The sequence below is a fragment of the Maniola jurtina genome, chromosome 7 (assembly GCF_905333055.1).
Source record: "Maniola jurtina chromosome 7, ilManJurt1.1, whole genome shotgun sequence".
NCBI lineage: Eukaryota > Metazoa > Arthropoda > Insecta > Lepidoptera > Nymphalidae > Maniola > Maniola jurtina.
The window spans coordinates 5,304,970-5,331,024 of record NC_060035.1 but is presented as its reverse complement, the minus strand read 5'-3'; the positions used below and the strand labels follow the sequence as shown (position 1 = coordinate 5,331,024).

Sequence of the window (26,055 nt, the reverse complement as noted above, 5' to 3'; positions counted from 1 at the left end):
CGGAGATCGTTAGTTCCTTTGAGTATCATAGTTACTTATTTTGTTAGGTACGTGGGCTGGCCCAAAACCAGCTGTTGAAATTGAAAAAAGAAAATAGTTTATGGTATATTGGTCTTAGTGTTTATATACTTTTTGACATCTAGTAACTAATACCTAATCTGTGGTGACATCTGACATCTGTGAATTCTAGTCTTATTTTGATCATAATATTTTCAAGTAGTGAAAAATGAGAATCAAAGTTTTCTGATGCTTTGCAAAGATTAACACACTAGTTATAATTCTGACTTCTTAGTTTATGGGGTCGAAAATTATGTTCTATTTAATTATTATTGTATGCTTTTTAAATAGACTAAAAGCAGATCAAAATATTAATTTGCTGAATAATTTGTAAGCTTTTCGATTATATTAAAAGACGTCGTGATTCATTCACGTTCCAAATAATATGATAATCATTTTTAAAATATTTTTCAGAAAGTACAATGGTGAAGGATACATATTCCCATATCCTGATCAGTGCATCAAGATTTTGGAAGAATTTGCTCAGCATGCTTCCAATTTCACACTATGTTCAATAATTAATGCCAGCCCTGTAACTCTCTGTGAAAAGTGTGTTGGAAATTATGTGAAGTTCCGTGACAAATACAATGAGTTATTGAGTACTGTAAATGGCACATCCTGCAGATCGTTTTTTATATCTCATGATAGATTAAATGCAGTGCAACAGTATCATGACAACATCTTGAATGTGTGGAACATGGGCAATTGTAATGGTCAGTAGATAATTTACTCATATATCTTTGTGGAGATTTTACGTTATTTTATATTCAGTTTGAACTTGTTTCCAAGTAGGCACATTGCACTAAAACAGATTTCAGCAGTTGGTGTATTTAACCTATAGCTGTGACTTGCACACTGAAACTGCTTTGTTGGTAGAGTAGTTAGCATGTTTGATTGCAGAGGCCTTCGGTATGATTCCTAGGTTGGGTTTTCTGTTAAAAATTCTCATCAATGCTAGTGCCCAGATTTAGGAAGTTAGCTTTGTCACCCCAGTGCCTTGGAAGTTGGAGAGCATGGAAAACTGTTGGCCCTGCACTTAATCTCTCTCTGATGATCACATTAAATTTTTGTCTTATCAGGCTATTAGAGTGCGGAAATTGAGAGTGTACCTGTGTTTGTGTACACACTTGTGTGCAATTAGCTAATCTCTATGGAGATTGGGAGCTGTGGCCTTGTGGATATTATGACCTGCGCAAACTATCCTCAAATTTCCTCACACCTTGATACACACCACTAAACCTGATAATTTATATTATTATTTATAGTAAAAAATAATTTGTCAAGTTGTCTGCCAGCCCGGCTAGCATGGGCAGTAGATAAAAATTATATCCCCGATTAGTATGACATCAGTGGATATAATTTTTATCTACTGCCCATGCTAGCCAGGCAGGTTCTAAAGAAAAATTAAAGGTGATTATTTTAAATATTTAGAATTTCAAGTGCATTTTATGTGATTATAATTTGGCATAGTAAGTTACTTTTCAATAAAATTAGTATTTCATTGTTTACAGATTGTTTTGACTGGGTACAGGAAAAGCCCTTACTTAAAAATGAAACAATACATTTTCATAAAATGTACAATGACACAATAAACTGCATCAACAGCAACATGGTTCCTAACATTAGTGAAGTGTGCAACATTTGCATGCAGGCCTATGAGCAATTAGATGAGTTCTATAAAACTCTAAGTGCTGATTCTATTGGTGTTGATAGTGTTTGTATGGACATTGTAGATTCAGTGAGTATTTTGTTATAACAATTTTATTATTAATTAACTAAACAGCTGATTATGATTTATGATTAAACTATTCATAATATTTTCAGATGAATGCCACAAGATCAATATGGAGCAAAACCCTTAATTGTTGTAACCTGAGAAGAACACCAGAATATGTATTTTTAAGTTGCGCTGGGATTATTTCATTCTTACCAATATTATACTATATTGCTGTGAGGTATTGTGGCCCAATTCGGGATTTACCAAATGTTTTGAAACGTAAGTATTCATCGTATTGATTTTGATTAGATAAATTGCCAGACTAGATTCAAAGATTCTTATTCTTTTATTTTCAGAATCAAGATTCAAACAGACGATCTTAAGAGGGCTCTCAATTGATAGTAGAAGTGACTAGCTCCAATAAGTATATCAACCAAAATAGTTGGCTGACCTGCCAACATCTACAGTCAATCAATCTTGATCAAAATTAATGATTGCAAAAATTGACCTTTAATTATTTAAGTCTTACATATAGCCAAAGAATCACAATCATTGATTTTGATCACAGATTAAACCTTAACATTGACTGTGTACCAGGCACCTATGGTTAGTTAAATACATACATAGACTGCTGAAATTATAACCCTTCCTTTCGGCTTTGCCATAGTCGGGTAAAAATTAAAATGGTAAGCTATGATTGTAATGAAAATATGTGTTGCCAAATAAATATGTAACCTGCCAAAACATCTAATAGATATATTTTAATGTTCTAGAACGTAAGGCCCACTTGCACCAAACTGCTTTAACTGGTTTAGTTAAATTTTGTAATGGTGTCATTTCTTTAAGTTTGTTGGCCATGGTTGATTTAATTTGTTTTGATTGAAAATTGAACAGGTTGGTGCAAGTGCATCTATTGTTAAAATATAAATTGTCAGACAGCCTGTGTGCCTAGTGGGAGATTTTTAACCTATTCGATCGCGTAAAAGTTAACTGCGTTTTTATGGAATTGAAACAGCGCCATCTTCTTGTCACTAGATGGCGCTGTTTCAATTCCATACAAAACGCAGTTAACTTTTACGCGATCGAATAGGTTAAAAATCTCCCACTAGGCACACTGTTTACCAAAATAATTGACATATCTTTGAATTGATGTACTAACATAATGAATATCTATTTAATAAAAGTTTGATTTAAAATGTCATTTTATTAATCCATGTAATTCATTAAAATAAAATTTTAACCATAATAAGCATGCCGTAATAAAATTTCTGCTGCTCTGCTGGTTTTAAAGTACATTATTATCAATTTCATTAAGTAGTTGAATAATAATATTTATCTATGTCTTGCTTTCTTGTTGTTGCTCTTCTTAATATTGCTGTTATTGCTACTATTTGACAGTTTATGTTTCAATGAATTTGGTGTTGTATCACCTTTGTTAATCAAACTACTACCACCATCTTTGTCTTTTGGTGTGCCTGGCCTACTGTCTAATCCAACGGCTGATAACATCTTGCTGTCACTTCCAAATGCTTTTTGGAGCACATTAGATTGTGATGAAATTTTCTGTGAAACATTTTGTTTTAATAGAGCACTACTAATGTTTTTTTCAATACTCCCATTGGTGTGCTGTTTTCCTGAAGGTTTAGAGGCAATGCTTTCTGTGGAACCATGTATTGTTGTATGATTCAAGGCTCCCATACCCATTCCAGTGCTGATTTGTGTATCTGAAGAATCCTCATTAGTTTGAGATTCTGTTTCACTATTTCTCTCATCTGAAAATACAATGTATCATGTAACGAATAAATTATAGAATAGTAATTAATGTAAAAAGGTGCTATTTAATGCTAAGATAACTGTATTAAACTAATACTTACTCTTAGTTTCAGCAGGGTCTACAAGACCACTGACAGCCTAAAATGAGAAAAAATTATCAAAAAATGAGCATTAAAAAATGAATACTGTTAAAAATTGGAATTTTAGGAGGCAGAATTATTGAATTGTTTCCAAATAATGTACATTTCTAACACTAAACTAAATCTTACAGCCATAGACGTTATAGAAGACTTTGAGAATAGTCTTTCTGCCTCTTTGAATTTCCTGTTCCTTTTATCTGCTTTAGAGTTGGTACTTTTGTTTGTTGTAAGGTATCTATCCCATCCTCGGATGATATTGCCATACAGTTGGGTATCCTCTAGATATGATCCTTCAAATGCATAAATTTGCCGTTCCAAGTTGGCTAAGGTTTCCTAAAAATTGCAAAAGGATCATATTCCATATACTTTTATTAGGTACCACTTAATTTATAATCCGACAAATTCCAATCACTTACAGCGACTTCAGCCTTTTTTTTAACTAATTCGGCTAGATCAGCTCTTGTATCTGCCACTGATGTTTGTTTGGACGCCATATTGTTCTTTTTTACTTGTGCGGTTTGAGTTTCACTTGCAGGGCTTTGCGGTGAGACAACCATGTCGTCGCCTTAATTATACCTTCGCGTTAAGAATCCATTCTCATCAATAATAAGTACAATAAAGTTGTTAATTTTCTCTTATAATAAAATCTTGCTTTACAAAAAATTCAATAATTCAATTACAGAACAAATACCATGAACTCTGTCACAGACCAGAAGCCAGAACTCAGATGTCAATGGCGACCACCACAGACAAATAACTGCGTAATTTTCAACAGGCTTTACAGCTCTGGATTCTAGCTTTTTCGAACGTCGCCACTAAAATAATCATCATCATCATCAAAACCGTTATAGTTTGATCGTTTCGTCGAATAGTACCTGCCTATGGCGTTATGTTGACTCCCCTGTCTGTTGGGTGGTCACTGGCACCATATTGGCATGAGAAGACGCAGATTTTGTTTATTTTCATTTGATTTTCATTTCATTCATTTAGGAAAATCAAATGAAAATAAACAAAATCTGCGTCTTATGCAAATGTGGTGCCAATGACTTCGACAGACAGGGGAGCCAACATAACGCCATAGGTACTATTCGTTGAAACGCACTTAAACTGTACTAGATTTCCACGAATAATAGCTAGTTATTTAAGGTTTTGCATGTTATTGCCAACCAATTGCCAACAAGTCAAATGTCAATGATTGCCACATGGCCAATACATTACACAGATTATTATAATAAGTCAATGACAACACTCAAAACAGCTAGAGCTCAGAGCCGTAAAAGCAGTTTAAAAAAAACTAAGTCAATGACAGAAGAAATTGACATTAAAGTGTCAAACAAAATTATTTAGAATTTTGATAAAATAAAAATATTCATCATTCTTATCAATTTTCATTATTAAACTTGTTCTTAATTTCTCAATCTTAATTACTATGTCTATAACATACATACCTCGCGTTACACAGGTATCTAATAAAGATTTAAAAACATTTCAGTTTTGGTTTAAATCACATATCATATTTTCGGATTTCCATGTGATTTCCCAACCGATTTAAGTTGTAAAATAACTTTTTGTTTCAGCTGGATTCCATTCAATTAGATAAGGAATTAGAGGACTTATTAAAAAACTTACTTTTTCAGGCAACGAAATATTTTGAAGTGAGTTTTTATTCAACACGATTTATTAGTAGACTTGCCCCAGGTAACAGGTTACAGTGTGTAGTGGGCTTGCCTATTCTATATATACTAAATGTGAATATGTTACACATAAAATTTACTTTTGAAATGTCTTAAATGACCTGAAAACTGCACTGCAATCCATTAAGAAGTTATAAGTGACTAGGTTATTTCCTCAACTTCTTTCGTACAGGTTTTCGTTTAGTAAAGATCCCCTTAGAATTTCTCATATTTATTTTTTAAGTATCACTCAGAAAAGCAGGTAGGTATTGAAATATTTTTAACTAATAGTTGGGATGTCTTATCAATTAATTAAACTTTGTGTGGGAAAACGGGACACGACGAGAGGTTTATCGAGAGGTTAAATCTTTAAAAAAATGAATGCCAGAATAAATAAATTAATTAAAGTGTGATTGTTCTAAATGTTCAATTCATGAACTAAATCTGACGGTATTTAATAATCTTCTCATACAGTGGATGGCTATGTCTTAGTGCGGAAAATAATCATAGGATAAAAAAGATAGAATCATTTTGTGTCTCAAATGGAGATTGGAAACTGAAATAAAAGTGTCAAAACACCCATATTTATGTAAATTCTTTCAATCTGTAATTCTACCTATGTTCTACCTCAATTTGAATGACCTCAAACGAATCAAATATCAATTAAATTAAACTACTTTCAATAAGTAAATAAATAGTCTTCTATATCATTTACCTGACTTTTTTAGTGCATCCCTAGGGTACTTGAGGAATATTTACTTTAAATTTCCAATCTATTTAGGCAGTCAGTCATAGTAATTTTTTATATGTAAATAGGTAGGTACTTCATATTTGTAACTTTTGTTTTTGTTTTAGCCTGGTGTACTGCAACCAATTTTGCCTGAACTAGACCTACTTATTCGAACATGGATATTTAAAAATTCAGTATGTGACAAATCAAGTACATTTGGCCAGCAAATGTTGTCTCTGAAATACAAGACTGACAATTTTTCTAGAAGAAAATTATATTGGTACTTCTTTTACACTATTTGGTTGAGATATATGAGAGACAGGGCAATGTACAGTTTCACATCAAATATGAATATACAGAACTTTTTCAATAAAATGGAGACTTTTCAGTTGATTTGTGAGATAATCAATTTTCTCCGCTTTATACAAAGTGGTAAACATCCAGCGCTTATTGATTTCATACTAGGTTTTGAATTGACAGCAGATAAACTGACAAGAGAAGATCTTACTGATTTTTCTTGGACTAGGGAGTTACTGTGGCACAATCTTATAGTAAGTAATTTCATTTAACAGTAGTAATAAGATTTAATTTAAATTAAGTACCTAATTCATTATCTAATTAGTTTATGTAATATGAATCAATAATTACTTGCTTAGTTATTAAAAAAAAACGAAATTTGGAAAATTTGTATTGTGGTTTTTGGGATCACAGAAGAATACTCCTTACATAATAATTAAGCTTAATTCAGCCCAATTTCTTTTATGCTTAACTGATTAATTATCAGTAGTACTTATTAAATTTATATAAGTGGTTTCTGATAATGTTATAGTATTATATTCGACTTTGAGTATAATTATATTTTATGTTATGAAATGATTAAAAAAATAAATGAATATGTATATAATTAAGACCCTCTATGCATCATACTCATTGCTGAGGGTTGTGACCTTGTTCCACCAATCACATAATGGTAAGGGTTCCCTTGGGATAATAGGGTCATTCTACCGAAACGCTATATTTGTGTTCGCTTAAAACATATCGTAGCTCCGTAAATTTGAACTAATTTTAAAACCTAATTATTAAATTTCATGACCTTCTTCAACATATTAAATAACTATTTTTATAATTAAATATAAAATTTTACTTTATTTCAATGGTACAGTACGTGATTACTCACGTCCTGTAGAATGTTCGCGACATAGGATATAATATTGACGTGTCTCTAAAAATTATTTAGAAAGACTCTACATGTATGGCAAATTAATTATTGTGTAAAGTATATGACAAAGAAAGCACCAATAAAGATAATAAAAAATCTCACTTATTATTTTAAAAGTTATTTATCATTCTACAATGTTCGTGAAAAATAATCACACCTGTAGAAAAAAATTGCCGAAATGCTAAAATTTTTATTTTTCAAGTTGGAACATTAGTTTATAGCTCTAGCAACTCTATGATTTGCCTTGTTATGACTAGTGTAGGACATATTTCTGCAAGTGATAGCAGTTCAGAGAATCATTAAGTTGTATAGGCGTTCTACACCAGTGTCAAAGTTGAAGTCTCATTTCTGTACTCAATAAAAAAAAGTAAGTAAACAATTTAAAAATATGATTTGCTTAGGGCCTTATTAATAAGTTGATTAATTAATATAATCGAGTGAATCTTGTTTTCATAACTTAAAATTTTGCACCGAAAACATATTTTTAAGTTAAAACGCCACTTCTGTAGAATTCACTTCTGTTGATATAGCTTTCTCCAGAAGTGAGATATTTCTACAGAAATGATAATTTACTTATTATTCTAATATATTTTATCTTCTGTGTACAAATACAAATTTATAATTATTATAATTTAACTAATGCAGAATGCTGTTTTTTATTATGAACTGGTTTTAGATATTGTACTGCTAGCTTTATTATTATTATTTTCGACAGAAGTGACTTGTTTTCTATAGGAATAATAAGCATGGCTCTTTTTGGTAGTTTTTTCAGGCATATCAGGCAAAACGCGATTGGAGAAAGAAAAAGAGTAACGTTTAGGAAGAACAAAATAAGGCTTGGATACCGAAGAAGAGACAAAAAATGACCAAAGCTGGACCGGAAGGAGCACATCGAAAATATAGAGAAAGATACTAAAAAAAACTATTAAGAAGCTGGGAAAATAAAATCAATTAAAGACTACACACCAAGAGCACAAAAACAATAAGAAAGAGTTGGCCAGAGCGTATAAGGAGTGTATAAGGATTGAAAAGAAGATAATTCTCCTTCAAGTCCAGTTTCACAAATATCTACAGTATTTTCTAGATTTTCCTTAGATCAAAGTCTTGCAGACAAAAATAGATGAACACTGAAATTAGAGCTTCTTAAGCTAAGAAAATTAAGCTAGCAGAGTTTGAAAAACAGCCCGGATTTGCTCCCATTACAAAATTAGGCTTATTTACTTTACTCCCAAAAAAAAAACTGAAGACTGACCTGATTTAACGAAACCAACCCATTCACAGTTGGTATCTGCAGAACCAATCATAATATAGGAATATACAGGAACCCAATAGCTGTCGCTATGGGACGTGACGCGGACGTCACGTCCAGGGTTGACATTTTTTACAGATCAACCTTTGAATGTGAGGGTACTTCTGATATTTTTCAAACTGGAAAATGCAAACCAAAAAATAAAATATAATCAGTATGATACGTTCGATAATGTCATAAAACATGTTTTAAAAACTTTTTTGCTTCGCCAGACGAAGAAAATGATATTTTGTAATGATTCATATTTCAGGATCTTATTCTACAGGAATCTTATGTTTAAGTACGTCATTTCTGTAGAACATGTTTGTTGATTTTTTTTAATAGTTTTTAACTAAATTTCACTTCCTGAAATTGACATATTAAGACTGTTGACACCAAAAACAATTAAGCCTGGTTAATTTTTTTGCATTCTTACATAAATTTGTAATTTTAAGAAAATTCCTGTCACTCATGGCGAAATTTATGTCACTCCTGTCGATATGAAAAAACCAAAATATGGGATTATTTCAAAATATTATTGTTATTGATCTCTGTTTCAATTTTTTAGATGATTATTACATTAAAATTTATCATAATAACCCAACAAAAAGTTGATATTATTAAATAAAATTTTATTTTTTTATTTTCATCACTCGGTAGAATTACCCAATAACTTGGTGGGTATCCAGATTGTTTGTCAAAATTTGCATAAATTTTCAATTAAATATGTACAAAATTATTTAACATCTTTCATTTTATTTGTATTACAGGAATTAATAGGCACTGTGCTTTCCTTAGTGAACATGTTTGGTTTGAGGCAAAGAATGTCAAAAATGTTAAAATACATGTGGTGGAGGAATCAGACGGGTCGAGCGTCCAAAGGCAGTGTTGCCACAATGACATTACAAACCACATGTGCATGTTGTTCAGAAAAACCTATATTGCCTCATGTTATGGGATGTTCCCACGTCTTTTGTTATTATTGCTTGATGGTAAGTAACAAATTCAACTTTTTGCTTGTAATTTCTTGAACAGTTAGGGGGGTGAATAAAACCCAAAAGTTCATAGACCATTGGCCCCTTCGTTTTCCCTGTGCCTCTGAGATCACGTTAAACCGTTGGTACCTAATTGACCTCTGATAATAACCTTGAAACTTAGAGTCTAGGTTCCGTTCTGTTAGTCAAGTTGTATGCAAAAGGATTTGGGAACCCATCACATTTTTATCCCAAGAAAATTCCTAACATTATAATATGAATATATTTTATTGGAAAGGGTTCACGACGTTCGGTTTCTCAGAGAGAAATCGGCGGCTCGTTTGCGGTAGAATGATAGCTACAATGTCACGATCGCAATCACATCTGATTGGTTGATGGTCGCTCACTATTGGCTACAATCCATTGTTGCAATAAGAATACCATAAATCCAGCCAATCACAACAATTGCGATTGTAATTATGATTGATGCAGGTTTTTCGGCATCTACCTATAGTACACATAATTTTCAAAAATAGCGATTGTTTCTTTTGGCTGTGTACTGAAGTTTAAATTTTTTAATCATTTTCTTTTTCACTAAAGCTGTGCGCTCATCTGCTTAAATGAGCACTAAAATTATTATTTAACACACATGAATGTCACTTGTGCTTTATCAAAATTTTGTTTGTATTCTTTTGCAGGCCAATAAGACTGCAGATCCAGATTTTGTATGTCCAAAGTGCTACTACAATGGAAAACAAGTAACGAAATTTCTTATGATGTAATTCAGATTTATTTAATGTTAACTGTTTATGTACATAATATACATAGCTTTAAGTAAGGGATAATTTGTGATAATAGGATAATTAGTATAAAATAAAAACCAATGTTATTTTTGCTCATTTTATTTTAATTATACAAATTACATGTGTTTAGCAGCAGAAATATAAACATAATATACAATAGGTATTTACATAAGGTACTTCAGACTTTTGAGGTAAAACAAAAAAAAATTACAAATGATAAAAACGAGAAAATAATAATGTTGTTAAAGAATTATGAAAATGATGATGATAGATGACTAATGAGAAGTAATAAATAATAATACATGTGCATATTTAAATTACAAAACAATAAACCAAATTATGTACAAAACTATACTACGTATCTACTAAGCAGCTACATGATCTAAATATAAGCGCTTTGCACTATATTCTATGGCACGAAATTAAAAGGGGATAAAAGACGCGTTTTCCTAGAAACCTGCCTATTCACTCTTGTTTTAAAGATACCCGGATTGTAATTGGTAGGAAACACAGATCGCGGAAGAGTATTCCAAACCCTAGCCATGCGTATGAGGAATGAAGACGCAAAACGTTTCGTGCGTGTAGATGGAATGTCGACGACATAAGGATGGAAACTCGCCCGACGTCTTGCGGTTCGAAACTTTCCGAGTTTGTTGTGTAAAAAAAGTAACGGAACATATTATTTCAGTTCTTCTTATGTACAAATACCTATGCCAGTCTTGGTATCCACTTAACCAAGGTGTGTTCAGCGGACCAATAAGATTATTGATAGAGGACGTGAAAAATATTTATCACGAAATCTATTAATAATAATCTGATTGGTTTACTAAACACGTCTCCGTTTTGGTGGATACGGGCCCTAATTTCAGTGTGGCCATTTGTGCGTCAGTTTTATAGAAGGTAAACATAGTACTAGCTAGGTACTAGTGTTTTATATCAATCAGCAAGTTCATTATGATAAGTTAGAAATTGTAACCGTAACTTTATGTGATGAAAGTTTTACGCTAGGTTCAATACTTATTTTTAAGCCAAAGCAATCCCCTATGTGCCATTAAAATGAAGGAAATCACGATATTGATTAGAAGCTCTACAATGACTATGTAACTATGTATCTAACTATTGAACTAAAAGCATACACCAGCAATTGAACTAAGAACTGCTTGTAGGTAGACTGCTATTTACATTGCATGTATCACACGATGACTTTATTATTTAGGTACATGATGACTTCAGGAAGTGGCCTTTGATAAATAATTGTATAAAAAAGTTAAAAGTATCCATATTATATTATGGCAAATGCACTGGTCTATGTGTACTAGGCCCTTAATTACTCAAGGATAGGTAATAGTTGCGTAGTCCACTCGAACCAATAATTTCTGAGTATGATTCATTATGATCAACCCATCGCCGACTCATTTTGCGAATATAATATTTTGCTAATGTAATTTTGAAAAAGTAATAATTTGAGAATATAATATTTTGCGAATGTAACTGTGAGAATAAAGGGACTAGGTACAGTCCCTCGTCTGCGTAGGCCGTAAAGCGAACCCTCTCAAAATTAAAGTAAGACGTCTCTAAAGTAGGTCGGTACATTACGCAATTATTACAAAGACAGATAAGTACCGGTTTTCGTAGGTGCTACTGTCTCAAAAAGAATGAGTGCAGTGCATCAACGCATTTTAAAAGGACTCTACTTAATACTTTCTACTTACGTAATACTATCTACTCATGTGGTAATACCAATGTAAGGTCATATTTTTCTGCGACAGCGCGGTAATTTTGATAAATCGATCAATGTTTTGGCTCTTACTAAATTGAAAGCACTGTTTATTTATTATACGACTTCAAGAGGGTCTCTCCTTCACTCGCTCCATACAAGGTAGTTCCAATTTGATTTGAATATTAAACAATCAAAGTCCGTGAAATTTTGCAGACATATTCTAGAAACTAATATCTATGCCTGTGGTTTTCCAGATTTCTGTTAAAATAATCGGTTTCAAAGTTACGCGGTCTTAAAAATTCACATACAAATCTTTGAGCCCCTGTAATTTTAAAACTACATATTTTTAGAAAAATCTAAAACACCACAGGCAGACATACCTATTCTAGAAACTAATATCTGTATATTAGTTTCTAGAATAGGTATGTCTGCAAAATTTCATAGACTTTGGTTGCTTAATATTCAAATGAAATTGGAACTACGATTGTATCTCCATACATAAGTGACGGAGTACCCTGTTAAGTACTCGTCAAATGTATTAAGCCATGTATATTTTTACTACATAAGTGACTGGGTCGACACATTTTTGGAAACTAAAAAAATAGGGCCAAGGGTTCTTATAAATTCCTAAGCAGGCCGCGTGAGTAATGCACTCGAATGCAATGTAAAAAGTAGCTTATCTGGTGGGAAAAACGTTGAGAACTACTGGTTTAGGGTTCATTTACACATCGTAAAAGGCAATCGTAGTTCAGTTGCTTTAGGCTACGTTCAGACGGCGACGTATCGAAAGCGATATTTTGTTCAATATATCGATGTCATAAAACAATCTATTAGAAATAGGCAAACAAGTTACACACAGAATCTGCAACTACATACTTAATTCGATAAAAACTTCTGGGGTTAGAGGGGAAAACGCACGTAGACATCGATTAATTTAGGTTCTTAAACCAGTCTTAGAAAATTCACACTAATGTTATAAATGTGTCTATCTGTCTGTTAGCTTTTCACGATGTTTGGTACAGAGAAAGCTTGCATCCCGGGGGCGGACATAGGTTACCTATTTTGTCCAACTTTGACCTTTCATCAAAATCGTTTGAAAGGATGAGCCGTGAAAAGCTAGCAAACACACAGATACACTTTTGCATTTATTTTGTATAATATTAAGTATGGAAGTATGGATTCTACTGGTATAAAGCAAGGTTCATGCGGTATTGGGGCGGTGCGGGAGGGGTGAGGTGACAATATGACGCGAGAGCTCAGTGATTCGTCAAAACTGTCTCTCCCGCACCGCTCCCCTACCTCAGAAGCCTACTCAGTTATGCGCTATACCTGTAATGTAGGTACTCGTACCTACTACCTACCTAGGTATGTGAAAAGATCTCGCCGTCCGACTGTAGCCTTATAAGTTTAGGCAACTATACCTAGTGCTGGTTGTCTTTGCTATTGTGAACGTTTGCATGGAAACCGGTCTCCCAGTCGGCAATATAGTCCACCGTCCGCACAGAGCCGTCCGGTTCCACCAATGAGTATTGACCTGGATAAATTAAAACAACATCTGTATTACGTGTAGAATTAATCCGGCGAATAGAAAGGCCCGTTTAATTATTTAGGTATTTTTGGTGCCCGATTTCATCGGCATTTAGCCACCTTGTTCTCGGATACCTATCTAGTTCTAGTTTCTTATAGTGTTAGGTAAAAGGTAGTACCTACGTATAAAATAAACTTTATATTAGGCATCTATTTAGGTATCAGCGCGTTGATAAAAATCAAAAAAAATGGGAGTATCTTCCAATTATTATAATAAAAATAAAAACCGACTTCAATAACCACAAACAATCGGTTTTTTCCCACAATTTTTAGTGCCCCTCACTGTATTAAAATATGTATGCTATACTTGGTTAAAAACCCACTGTTGCTATTTACACCGATCGCGAGCAATTTACCTACTCTTATCCTTTGAGGAGTTCTGTTCTCTATCTTCGAAGATATTCATCAGATCTTCAACAAACTGAAATGGGACTATCTCGAAAGTGTCTAACATACAAAATAAACTATACCTAACAAACAATTTTTTTTTAATCAAAATAGGTTCATATCAATATGTAGTTCATATGCGAAGTATTCGCGTAACAACCATACAAAAAAAACATACAGTTGAATACAGAAGAACCTCCTCCTTTTTTGAAGTCGGCTAAAATCATTGACGTCGGAGTGTGAGAATCCTACCTTTTACAACCTCGCCATCACGCTCTTCTTTCTGTTGCTTGATGTCACCGGTGTGAGGGTCGTTCACGCCGTACTCAAATGCGTAGCGAGGGTGGGGATCCTGAAAAACAAACATAATATTATATAAGTACATCAATAAGGTCCTACCTACTTCTGTTAGTAACCCTAGACGCTTTGCAGGGGTGTCAGTAAGTTTGGCCAATTTATCTGTCTGTGGCATCGTAGCGCTCAAATCGATGTTGAATGGAACGGATGAACGGTAATTTGGTTACCGATTTGAATACGGTTTTTTACTCAAACCCTGTTTAATCGAAATGGCCCTTAGGTGGGTGTATTTGACTACACTGCAAAAATATTATAGTAGTAACCTTGACCTGATGTTTCGTCGCAACCCAGAGAGTCTGCAAACTACCTATTTCTTTGAAAACTTATAGTAAGGTAAGTTTCGTACTGGGCTCATTGTTTTGATTTCGATAAGTAGTTAGCCAGTGTAGACAGTGATTAAGGGGCATGAGACGGGTCTGCCCGCGAAATTCAAATTTAATTTGCTTTTTCGCAATTTGTAAACTAATACGACAGGGTCCAGTTTAAGAAATTAGCTCTAGTATCGACTAATTCTTTCTTAAACTGGACCCTTTCAAGTAAAGATTTTTATATAAACCTGTGAGAATGATATTGCCATTGGCGCAATAATTATAATGCCATAAGCCTACGTTGTATTAGTTTAAAAATTGCGAAAAACCAAATTAAACTTGAATTTCGCGGGCAGGCCCGTCGCATCCACCTTAAGGTCTGATTTATTATTATAGGGCAGGAACGGAAAGGAAGTCAAACTTATTATTTAACGTAGGCTTGGATGATTTGATTCACCCAAGAACGTAGGCCAACCGAGTTTGTACCCTCCATCCTATTGGATATTTGAATCTACTGGGAATTTTCAGATTTCACCACAATTAGAGTGGCGGATGACTGCTGAGAGGCGGCCACTACAGAGGCAGCGGTAAAAGTGACATAGAGACTAGAAGTCACGCAAAGCCGTTATCCTCAAAAAATACCATAGAAAAAACACCATACAATTATTATGAGATTTAATAAATTAAGGAACCATTAGGGAGCCATTTTTTTTTAAAAAAGAATATTAGCCATGCTAATATGACTAATACTCCCCTTTCCCCTCCAATTAAGCGTAAAGCTTGTGCCAGGAGTGGGTACGACAATAGTGCAACGGGTGGGGTTTGAACCGCCGACCTTTCGGAATTCAGTCCGCTTCTCAACCGTTGAGCTATTGAGGCTTATAATAATGAAATAAGGGGTTTGGGTTTCCAATTGCCTAAATCTTTAATTAGGTTTGCTATGGCGATAGGAGGGCTGTTAGAAAATGACGTAATTTTCCAATTAGCAATAAGCGTTGCGCCGCGGAGCTTTTCACAGTTTGCGGTCTGCGGACGGCGTAGACGAATCAATAAACCTGTCAATTTACTGTGAATATGATTTTTGTAGGTATATTAAATCGATTACTATGTTTGGTTTAGTACCATTTATGTAAAAGGTAATGAGGCATGAACTAAGTACATAATTATTGCGAATCAATACAAATACCTATTTTCGTAAAAAAAAGGCGATGAAAGACGAGTTTCAGAGGTTTAAAAGTTGAGTTGCCAAATCAAAACTACGTCCATGATTTTAGGGTTCCCTATCTCCAGAAAAAAGTTAATAGTAAGGTTATCACACATCACACTAATATTATAAAGGCGAAAGTTTGTGTGTATGTATGTGTGTGTGGATGTTTGTACCTACGCTTAACTCTTTCACGCAAAAACTACTGAACGGATTTGGCTGAAAGAAATGGAGATAGATAATATCCTGGATTAGCACATAGGCTACTTTTTATTTCGGAAAATTAAAGAGTTCCGACGGGATTTTGAAAAACTTAAATCCACGCGGACGAAGTCGCGAGCATCAGCTAGTCTCTTATATTTTTACTCCGTGGGTTAACTACTGATCCATAAAGATATCTAGATAGGTTGCACATGATAGCAAGTGATTTGTGGTTATACCTTTAGGTATTGCACTTATCAACTTCCTGGGGCAACTTAAATGATTTGTGGTTTGAGCACATGTCAGACTAACATCAGCAATGTAGGGTAGGCACAGTGAAAGTAGTTCAAACTGAATGAGTTCCTGATTAAATTCGTTAGTGAATTAAGTCTGGCATGCATAGGAGAGATGCAAATTATCATGCACGCGTCGTTAATATTTTCCGCGTCGTTTACCGACACGGCACTAGCATATTACGGTTTTAATTTTATAATCGTGTCAAAAGATGATAAATAGAAAAGTGGTGTCTGTACAATGGAAATATATAAAAAAAAGTAGCAGGGGTTGTTATTATATCTATGCCGAACCCGAAATTTTAATTAATTTTTTTTGTCTGTTTGTCTGTTTGTGCACGCTAATATCAGAAACGCCTTATTCGATTTAGATACGGTTTTCACTAATATATTGTAGTAAGCTTCACTTAACATTTAGTGTTTATTTCATGTCAATCGGTTCATAAATAAAAAAGTTATGTCAATTTAAAGAATCACGGCGAACATTTTTAACGTACAGAGTACGTACTTACTACACGCCTCGCGCCTGAGCATCCGTGGCTATATAAAGCGCGCTGAGAGCTATTCCACGCGAACGAAGTCGCGGGCACAGCTAGTGTTAACCTATGTCCGTTAAAGACTTTGAAACTACCCAACCGATGTGCCCTAAACCAAACCGGTTTCATTGCAAAGGTAATAATGCGAAGATGGTTTTAGACCACTAAAACAATGCATTAGGCATATTCCTTTTTAGCGTAGTAGCACACGCCGGGTATCCGCTACTTTTGTATATAAGTAGACAAGTGTAAATTAAAAATTTATAGCACCCCCGACAAGCGAAGATTACAGTAAACTAGAAAAGAGCTGATAACTTTCAAACGGCTGAACCGATTATATTCTCGGATTATAGCTAAGAACACTCTCGATCAAGCCACCTTTCAAACAAAAAAAACTAAATTAAAATCGGTTCATTAGTTTAGGAGGTACGATGCCACAGACAGATACACAGATACACACGTCAAACTTATAACACCCCTCTTTTTGGGTCGGGGGTTAAAAATTAGATTTACATGTATGAAAAGGTTTGTCGTTGCGACACTAATTTGTTACATTTTGTGTAACGTCTCATTGAAATTCGAGTTGTGCTCTCAATGAAAAGCATTCGACATCGAAATGATTGAGCAAGCCAGTATATCAAACTGTTAAAGGCGGTAATTGTACCTGAAATGTGCAAATAATGCCTTTTACCTAAAGTATTCAGTACCTATAGCATAAAAGTGAGTCAACCTTCGACTACGAGAATTATATTCAATTGCTAACTTATATCTTAAAGCTTATCGTGCTTTAGCTTTTACCTAGTACTTCTTTCTATTATTTTCGAGTAAAATTAGTACAAATAAAAATTGTGAAAGTTTGTTATAATATGTAAAATACTAGCTGATGCCCGCGATTTCGTTCGCGTGGGTAAAGGTTTTTTAAAAATCCCGTAGGAACTCTTTGATTTTCCGGGATATAAAGTAGCCTATGTGTTAATCCAAGGTATAATAATAATTTATCTCCATTCCAAACAGCCGATTCCATCCAGTAGTTTTTGCGTGAAAAAGTAACAAACATACACATATACACACAAACTTTCGCCTTTTATAATTATATTAGTGTGACTGTAACTGGTCGATTTCTGCACCTACGTTAAACATATCGTCCTTCTGTATGTATACGTTTCTGTACATCAATTATATCTACTATTCATTTTATTTTATTACAAGCTTTTGCCCACGACTTTGTCCGCGATACATACCTAAGTATTTATTATATTATAGCCGGGGACAATGTACTTATGTATCAGTGAAAGAATTTTTGAAATCCGTTGAGTAGTTTCGGAGATTACGAGTACCTCCTACGAGTTCATCCCAACTTACAAACTTTACCTCTTTGTAATAATATTAGTGTAGAATGTAGATAAAGCTTTGTATTAGATGATACCTATTATTGCAGTTTATTCAAATATACCTAGGTATTCACCTAGAATTTGATAATGGGCGTAATCTTACTCAATCCATACTTCCATACGAATATTATAAATGCGAAAGTTCGTCTGTCTGTCCGCTATCTTTACATGCCCGCGAAATTTGATATTTGGTTGGTTAGCTTATATTCCGAGGAAAGAACATTTATATGGACACATTTCTACTGGACAATATGTACCTAATAACATCTCATTGTAAAAAATGTTTCTGCAGATAAAAAAATCTTAAATCTTGAATCTATTCTACTTTTGGTGTCGAAAAATCAAAGAGTTCCGGGCCAGATCTGCTTGGTACAGATATAGGATGTAAGATCCTGGAGATGGACATATGTATACTTACTACCTTTTACCCCAGAAAATCAACCCCCGGGATTTTTAAAAACCTAAATTCACGCGCTCAAAGTTGCGGGTATCAACTAGTCCTTTATGAATTGTTTATTTTACAGCCACCAGCTACATCCTATGTAATAATTTATGTACAAGTGAACGTTTCTTGAATTCGTAATTTACTGTAAGTAATTGAATCGTCGTACCCGTTACTGTTAACCGTAATATTTTAAACATTTAGTTGTACAATTGTAGGTACGTAATTTCATTTGTAACTGAATATCAAAAGTAGCCTTTTAGCTAGTTAATGAGCAGGCGGGTCAATGATTATCGCCGCCCATGAACATTTACAGCACCATAGAAACCGCCGATGCGTTGCCGGCTGTTTGCCGTGGGAATGTGATGATTTCCTGCGGGAGATCAGGGATAACTCCTATCTACCTACAGTATTAAGATTTTATTTCGTTATGATCTATCTGAAAAGTAATCTATACGTACTTGTACAGTGCTTGTACGTCTGAGATAATCTCTAGGAATATAGCGTAAGAAATATGTCATTTATTAGGGTTCCGTACCTCAAAATGAAAAACGGAATCTTTATAGGATCACTTTGTTGTCTGTCTGTCTGTCTGTCCGTTGTGTCAAGAAACCTATAGGGTACTTCCCGTTGACCTAGAATCATGAAATTTGGCAGGTAGGTAGGTCTTATAGCACATGTACAGGAATAAATCCGAAAACCGTGAATTTGTGGTTACATCATAAAAAAAAATTAAAATGTGTTTCAATTTTCGAAGTAAGATAACTATACCAAGTGGGGTATCATATGAAAGGGCTTTCCCTGTACATTCTAAAACAGATTTTTATTTATTTTTATGTATAATAGTTTTTGATTTATCGTGCCAAATGTTAAAAAAATACCCGAGTACGGAACCCGGGCGGTTTTTAATTTTTTAAGTTTATGACCTTAACTTTTATTTGATTCATTTAAGTGATTATTATAGTAGTAGGCACATAAAACAGGCATTTGAAATATTTTACCAATAAGTATTACAAATAGGATTACAGCACATACGAGTATGTTTACGATATATTTTAATTGAACTTTATCGGTGATCTCGTAAAACTTGTTTATGTCTACGGTTCTGCGACCTATGTATCATTTTGAATTACGGGCATTTGATGATGTTATGTAACACACAGATGAATAATTAATATCCCTCAGGGTGCAATAAATATACGGTGAAATAGATTACCAACTAGTAACAAGTTGTAACCCAGTTTGGAGTTATTCGAGGGAAGTAGGTTAGCAAGTGGTAGCGATAAAAAACCGTCAAGGCAGTCAGATATTGTTCAGGCTTGTTCTTTATAGGTACCTTAATTTGTTTTTATATAACACAGTGATATAATAAGACCTAGGTACCTACTCTACAGAAACTTATCGCTAACCAAACTTAATTACAGGCTCTTAAGCAAGATTTTATTGAAAGGGTTCTTTTGTAATTTTAAACAAGTTTACCTATCAGATCTAAATTGAGTTTTAATTTGAAAATACTTACTCGTAACTGCCAAATTTCATGGTTCTAGGTCAACGGGAAGTACCCTATAGGTTCTACAACAATATGAGCCTATAAGGGTTCCGTTTTCCTTTTGAGGCACGGAACCCTAAAAATTCAATACTTAAAAATATGAGTACTTCACGTTGTTAGTACTTAACTTAGTCATCATTATCACCTATTTCTGACTCACTAATGGGCATGGCTTTCCTCTCAGAATGAAAAGGATTTTGGCAATAATCTACCACGCCTGGCCAAGTGCGGATTGTATCAAAAATATGAAAACTGTCGCCATTGGTAGATAGGTAATTTCGTTGTTATTTACTCTTATATTCTATTAGAAATTAAAATGTACCTAATGTTCATTCAAATGGTACTTACATAGTTTTCCAAAAATTCTGTGTGAGCGTTTTTGACGATGTGCGCACCTGACGAAACTCGAGCCACGGGCGCTATGGCAACGGCAGGAGCCGCTACGTGTGACACGGCTGACTGTAACACAGGCGCTGAGTAGCGTACGCCATGGGCTGATTGTTGAGAATACTGTGCTACAGGTGCGGAGTAATGTGTCACAGTGGGTGTTGCGTACTGAGTAGCGATCGACACGGCCTTTTGTGCCACAGCAGGGGCCGAGTATTGAACAAATCTAGCTGACGACGCAGCTGGTGCAGCATACTGAGCTACCGCAGGAGCAGAATAATGACTTACAGTAGGTGCAGCATAATTAGTCACCACTGGGGCGCTATATTGAGAAACTACTGGTGCCGAAACATGAGATATAGAAGAGGTTGTGTATTGAGAAGCAACAGGCGCTGCAACTGAAGCTTGGTTGTAACTGACAGAAGAATAGGCCGGGACGCTATATCGGCCTTGAAGTTGATCTTTCAATTCTGATGAAGTAGCGTACCCAGCGGACGGTGCTGCGTATACTTGAGACACAACTGGCCCACCTGATGATGTATAAGAGTTGAGAGAAGCTCTCGCTGAGGATCCAGAAGAGTACAATGATTGCTGGGACACAAGATTTCGGGAGACATATGTTGTTCTCGATGGGGCAAGAGTAAATTTGGCTTGTAATGGTGCGGCAGTTACTTTCGCAATAATGGGAGCCTGAGCGTAGTGGCTCTGTGGAATCACTGTTCTTATACTCGACGCGCTCGATAATCCAGCTGTAGTGGCGTACCCCTGTTGTTCATCAAAAGTTTGCGGTGCTTGGTTTGTTAGTGACTGTTGGGGCAAATATGTTGCTGATGGTTGCAGAAGGTATGTCGCAGACGGTTGTTGAAGGTATGTTGTGGCTGGAGCTTGATAAGTAACTTTGGGAGCGGCTTGGAACAGAACATTTTGTGCAAAAGCACCTGAAGTTTTATAAGTGTTTGATGATATGGCTGATTGGATTAATGGAGCAGCAGTAGCTTGCACATTCGATAACGATAGTTGAACAGCGGGAGCTGGGTACGAGTAACCAGAGTCACCACAGCCTTGGACATTCTGCACTTGGCTCAAATGGTAGTTGAGGTCAGGATCGTGATAAGCGAGTGCATTTGAAAGGAATGCCACAGCGACCAGTATTATCTGAAAACGGATAAGATTTGCATATATTAGTATCTATTATTTATTGTTTGATTAATAGTGTAACTAAGACTGTGCTAAGTTTATTCAAGGCAGTTTTTTCCGTTGCTGCAAATGTTGGTAGGTAATCCCCAGTAGTCACAGGTTTGCTTCGTTTGCTCACAACTATACAAAATATGCACAGTAGGTATATTTGTCCTGAGTCCTGACTGACTGACTGATCTATCAACGCATAGCGTAAGCCACTGGGGTTAGAAATATTGACACTTAGCCATCTTCATACTTCTTAGGGGGTTAAAAAGGGGATAAAAGTTTGTATGGAAGTCTCAAAAGTTATACCTATCTATGAAAAGTTGTATTTGAAACACTCAGGTTATGAGTGCAAAAGTTTTCGTACTATATTTTCAATAACGCATATACTTATACAAAGTCGCTCAGTAATTTCCAACAGGATTTTATTTAACGATTTTTCCCTTTACCTGTGCCAAAAGAAAATACCTCCCTCCGTGTCTTTTAAAATTTTAAAGTTCAACGACTTTGATGGTGGTCAGGTGGATGAGACTTTTGAATATTAAAATACGCTTTAAAAAGCTGTAGCTTTTTATCGACTTAAAATTGGAAATTGATATTTCCACAATAATTATTAGAGGCCATTGATATAAATTTTAACTTAACACTTCAAGATTCGTTGTGAGGTACGGCACCCTAAAATGAAAATAATTAACTCTTTTAATTTTTTTATATGGTTTTATGCGAGCATAACAATTAAACTCTAAGTAGTACCTATTATCAATAAATTATAATATGAATACTTATATTTCAAGAGTACTAATTAAGGTTCTTGAGTTTCGTAAATGCCGGTTTGTTTACACACTAATAAAAGACATCAACGCGCGCACAGCACTAAAGAAAACACTTAAAACGCTCTCTCCGTGTTGGCTTACCGATTTCATGTTTCAATTTAATATACAAAAGGTTTGTTTTTGTATATTTACACTAAATAAACAACAAACACAACACCCGCGCAATTCGAGAACTAATTGTATTTAGCTTAGCGTAATTCGAAATGAGAGCAAAACGGGCCCGTAAAGTCTTATATAGTAAACTCATATGTGTAAGAACGGGTCATACTTTTTCACATTCGCCGTCAACTGTGGGCGCGGTTCGGAAGATATGACTTCAGTGTTAGAGATTAAGTGCAGTGTAAGATCTAATTCTACGAGGATTTAGTATATAACAGCGTATAATTTACTTTACTAGCCAGACATAGTTATACATACGTAGGTGGCCCACAATAAATTGGCCTAGGTATAAATTAGGAAATGAAAATTCAATAACTGATCACTTATTACTTTTTTAATAGAGTCCTTTTTAATCCCAACACACTTTTGACATCTCGAATTTAACATTTTTATAGAAATAAGCAGAATCTTCAAAACCGCCGCTTGCAGTTCTTCATCGCTTGATAATTTTTACTCCAAAATTCCCTCTACAAATAATCGTGTCGTAGAGCAGAAGAATACCTTTAGAGAGATTGTCCCCGCGTTCTTACTCATTTTTGGGTTCCGTGCTTCAAAAGGAAAAACTGAATCCTTATAGGATCACTTTGTTGTCTTTCTGTCTGTCGGTGCGTCGTGGCTATAGAGGAAATCTATAGGGTACTTCCCGTTGACCTAGAATCGTGAAATTTGGCAGGTAGGTAGGCCTTATAGCACAAGTACAGGAATAAATCTGAAACCCGCGAATTTGTGGTAACATCATTAAAAAAAAATTAAAATGTTTCAATTTTCAAAGTAAGATAACTAAGTGGGATATCATATGAAAGGGCTTTACCTGTAGACTATATTACATTCTAAAATAGATTTTTATTTATTTTTATGTATAATAGTTTTTGATTTATCGTGCAAAATGTCGGAAAAAACCCAAGTACGAAACCCTCAGTACGCGAATCTGACTCACACTTGGCCGGTTTTTGTCTTGTTTGTTTGATAGGGACAACAATAGGTAGGTACAATTCTTCAGTTCAAAGATATAAATTGCTGGCACCATAAAGAAGATGTTTTTTCAAATTTTCTGTATGGACGAATTCAGAAAGCCAACCAAATACTTACAAGATTATCATAACATTTGAGATGCCTTAGTATTTGAGTCTTTTAGGGAATAGGTACCTATTGAAATAAAAGTACAAGCAAAATCCTTTGATTTTGATCCTAGTCTAGATAGGCATAGACACTTGGATAGGCTAGGTACAAACAAGTAGATATGTATGGGCGTACAAACGTAGATAGCATAATTTGGTCAAGGTTTGTATTCTACTACTTAGGTAGGTACATATATAAATTGATAACGATATAAACATACTTTGGTTAGGTTGCTTGTTTATAAAATATAGCTTTGGTGTCTGATTATAAATGACCGAGGAAGCAACTATCCCTTTGTTTGAGATATAATCTGGTTTGAAATATTATTGTTGGAGATAAAATTTATAGCTGCGAGGTCTCTTTCTATTTAGTGTGTAAAGTTTATCAATGTTAATCCTTATTACGTAAAGTAAGGTACCTATCTACGGAGGTAAAGAACTTTTTAGATATTTGTATATCATAATATCTAGTAAAAATTATAAAATATTAAAAATTTAAACTACTTATTAAAAACTAGAGGATGCCCGCGACTTCGTCCCCGTGGATTTAGGTCTCTAAAGATCCCGTGGGAACTGTTTGATTTTCCGGGATAAAATGCCTTTGTTAATTACAGGGACGCAAGCTACCTCGGTACCTTAAGCGGATGGGTTTTTAGAATCCCGTGGGAACTCTTTGATTTTCCGGGATAAAAAGTAGGTAGCATATAACCAAATTTCGTCAGAATCGGTTAAACTGTTGGGCCGTGAAAAGGTAGCAGGCAGACAGACAGACAGACACACTTTCGCATTTATAATATTAGTATGGAAGTATGGATTATAAAATAATAAAAATTATAAAATATTTAAAAATATTCAAGATTTTATCAAGCAAGTCAATTATTGTAAAATGATAAAAATATGTAACATTATCAGGACGAAAGTACACACATTTACTTTGCATTGTAAGGTCGTCTGCTTTACAAATACACTGATGAAACAACATCAAATAATCTCAATGACACTCAGTGATGCGTGAAATAAAATAAAAAAAGTTCCAGGGCTGAGTAACTTTCTTGCAAAATTTTTTTACACGTGTAAGTTACAACGCTTACTTACGAATCCAGTTTTATTCGAAAATGTTTAGTGGTCAAAACATATACATTAAAGAGGTGGTAGGTACTGAGGTAGGTATCTACCTAATGTAATAGTCGAGTTTAGTCACGACTTTCAAGGAAATTGAAATGTGTACTTATGAATAAGTTATTGAAAACCTTATAACCTCATACGAGACTATAATACCTGTACCTTTATAAATAATAAACTTTTACATTGTTTTCGTTAGTTGGAAGTAAACAAATAGGCAGATAGATAGATATGTTAAAAAAGTACGCGACTCTTACAAAAATAGTAATGTACCTTACCCACTAATAAGTACTTACTCTTATTATGAGTTACTGGGTCATGTTGGAATTATGAATAAATATTGCTTATTTAAATGTCGCTTAGACGGTTCGCGTATTAAGTAGACTAATCTCCGTGGATAATCCGCGATAAAATATAGTCAGGTTCACTTCAAGCATGCGATGTATGAACGCAAAGATTTCATTTGTCCTCTTCCATGCCATAATCATCGCGTGACATCTTCGATGCGAAAATTGGCTTTACACAAGCTTTATGTATGACAAAAGCTTACATTTATAGCTGTTCGTTTTAGGGCTACGTACCCGAAGGATTCCATCGGGACTTAAGCCTCTGTTGTCTCTCTGTCCGTCCGTCCGTTCGTCCATCTGTCCGTCCGATCCGAGCGTCCGTCCGTCCGTCCGTCTGTCAGCGGGCTGTATCTCGTGAACCGTAATAGGTAGAGAGATCAAATTTTCCAACCAAATAATAAAGATTTCAAAATGGCCGCTATGAAAATAAAATTATTTCTTGTACGTATGTACGCGAGTACCTTTTGTATGCGAGCCCGTCCGCATTTGACCAGTTTTTAAGTAATTTGAAAGCAATTTATTCAAATCCACAATCATTACTGATTAAATTTACGTTTA

The 26,055-nt window shown here is 34.6% G+C and overlaps 4 protein-coding genes and 1 long non-coding RNA gene across 6 annotated transcripts; 3 read left to right on the top strand and 2 right to left on the bottom strand.

Annotated features, from left to right (window-relative positions):
* Positions 1–165: 165 nt before the first annotated feature.
* LOC123866938 (osteopetrosis-associated transmembrane protein 1) lies at positions 166–2,713 on the top strand. Its single transcript, XM_045908732.1, has 5 exons — positions 166–387; positions 472–770; positions 1,569–1,795; positions 1,882–2,053; positions 2,131–2,713. Exons 1-5 carry the CDS (start codon positions 296–298, stop codon positions 2,187–2,189), a joined length of 849 nt encoding a protein of 282 aa, XP_045764688.1. The 5' UTR covers positions 166–295; the 3' UTR covers positions 2,190–2,713.
* A 250-nt stretch (positions 2,714–2,963) lies between these two features.
* LOC123866939 (chromatin modification-related protein MEAF6) lies at positions 2,964–4,405 on the bottom strand. The gene is made up of 4 exons (XM_045908733.1): positions 4,104–4,405; positions 3,817–4,020; positions 3,649–3,685; positions 2,964–3,546 (listed from the first exon to the last, which is right to left on the bottom strand). The coding sequence occupies exons 1-4, from the start codon at positions 4,242–4,244 to the stop codon at positions 3,107–3,109; spliced, it is 822 nt and encodes a 273-aa protein (XP_045764689.1). The 5' UTR covers positions 4,245–4,405; the 3' UTR covers positions 2,964–3,106.
* Positions 4,406–4,988: 583 nt separating this feature from the next.
* Positions 4,989–24,581, top strand: LOC123867044 (peroxisome biogenesis factor 2). Of its 2 annotated transcripts, XM_045908881.1 has the most exons (6): positions 4,989–5,149; positions 5,265–5,342; positions 6,216–6,641; positions 9,368–9,589; positions 10,270–10,365; positions 24,533–24,581. In XM_045908881.1, the coding sequence occupies exons 1-5, from the start codon at positions 5,117–5,119 to the stop codon at positions 10,351–10,353; spliced, it is 843 nt and encodes a 280-aa protein (XP_045764837.1). In that variant the 5' UTR covers positions 4,989–5,116; the 3' UTR covers positions 10,354–10,365; positions 24,533–24,581. The 2 variants fall into 2 exon arrangements, with proteins under 2 accessions (XP_045764837.1, XP_045764836.1); XM_045908880.1 differs by lacking the exon at positions 24,533–24,581 and having other exon boundaries at positions 10,270–10,464.
* LOC123867058 lies at positions 7,079–8,206 on the top strand. Its single transcript, XR_006796317.1, has 2 exons — positions 7,079–7,676; positions 8,073–8,206. It is a non-coding gene; the product is annotated as an uncharacterized LOC123867058 (long non-coding RNA).
* LOC123867042 lies at positions 13,334–22,939 on the bottom strand. The gene is made up of 4 exons (XM_045908878.1): positions 22,833–22,939; positions 20,698–21,891; positions 14,321–14,420; positions 13,334–13,628 (listed from the first exon to the last, which is right to left on the bottom strand). Exons 1-4 carry the CDS (start codon positions 22,839–22,841, stop codon positions 13,516–13,518), a joined length of 1,416 nt encoding a protein of 471 aa, XP_045764834.1. The 5' UTR covers positions 22,842–22,939; the 3' UTR covers positions 13,334–13,515.
* Positions 24,582–26,055: the final 1,474 nt, after the last annotated feature.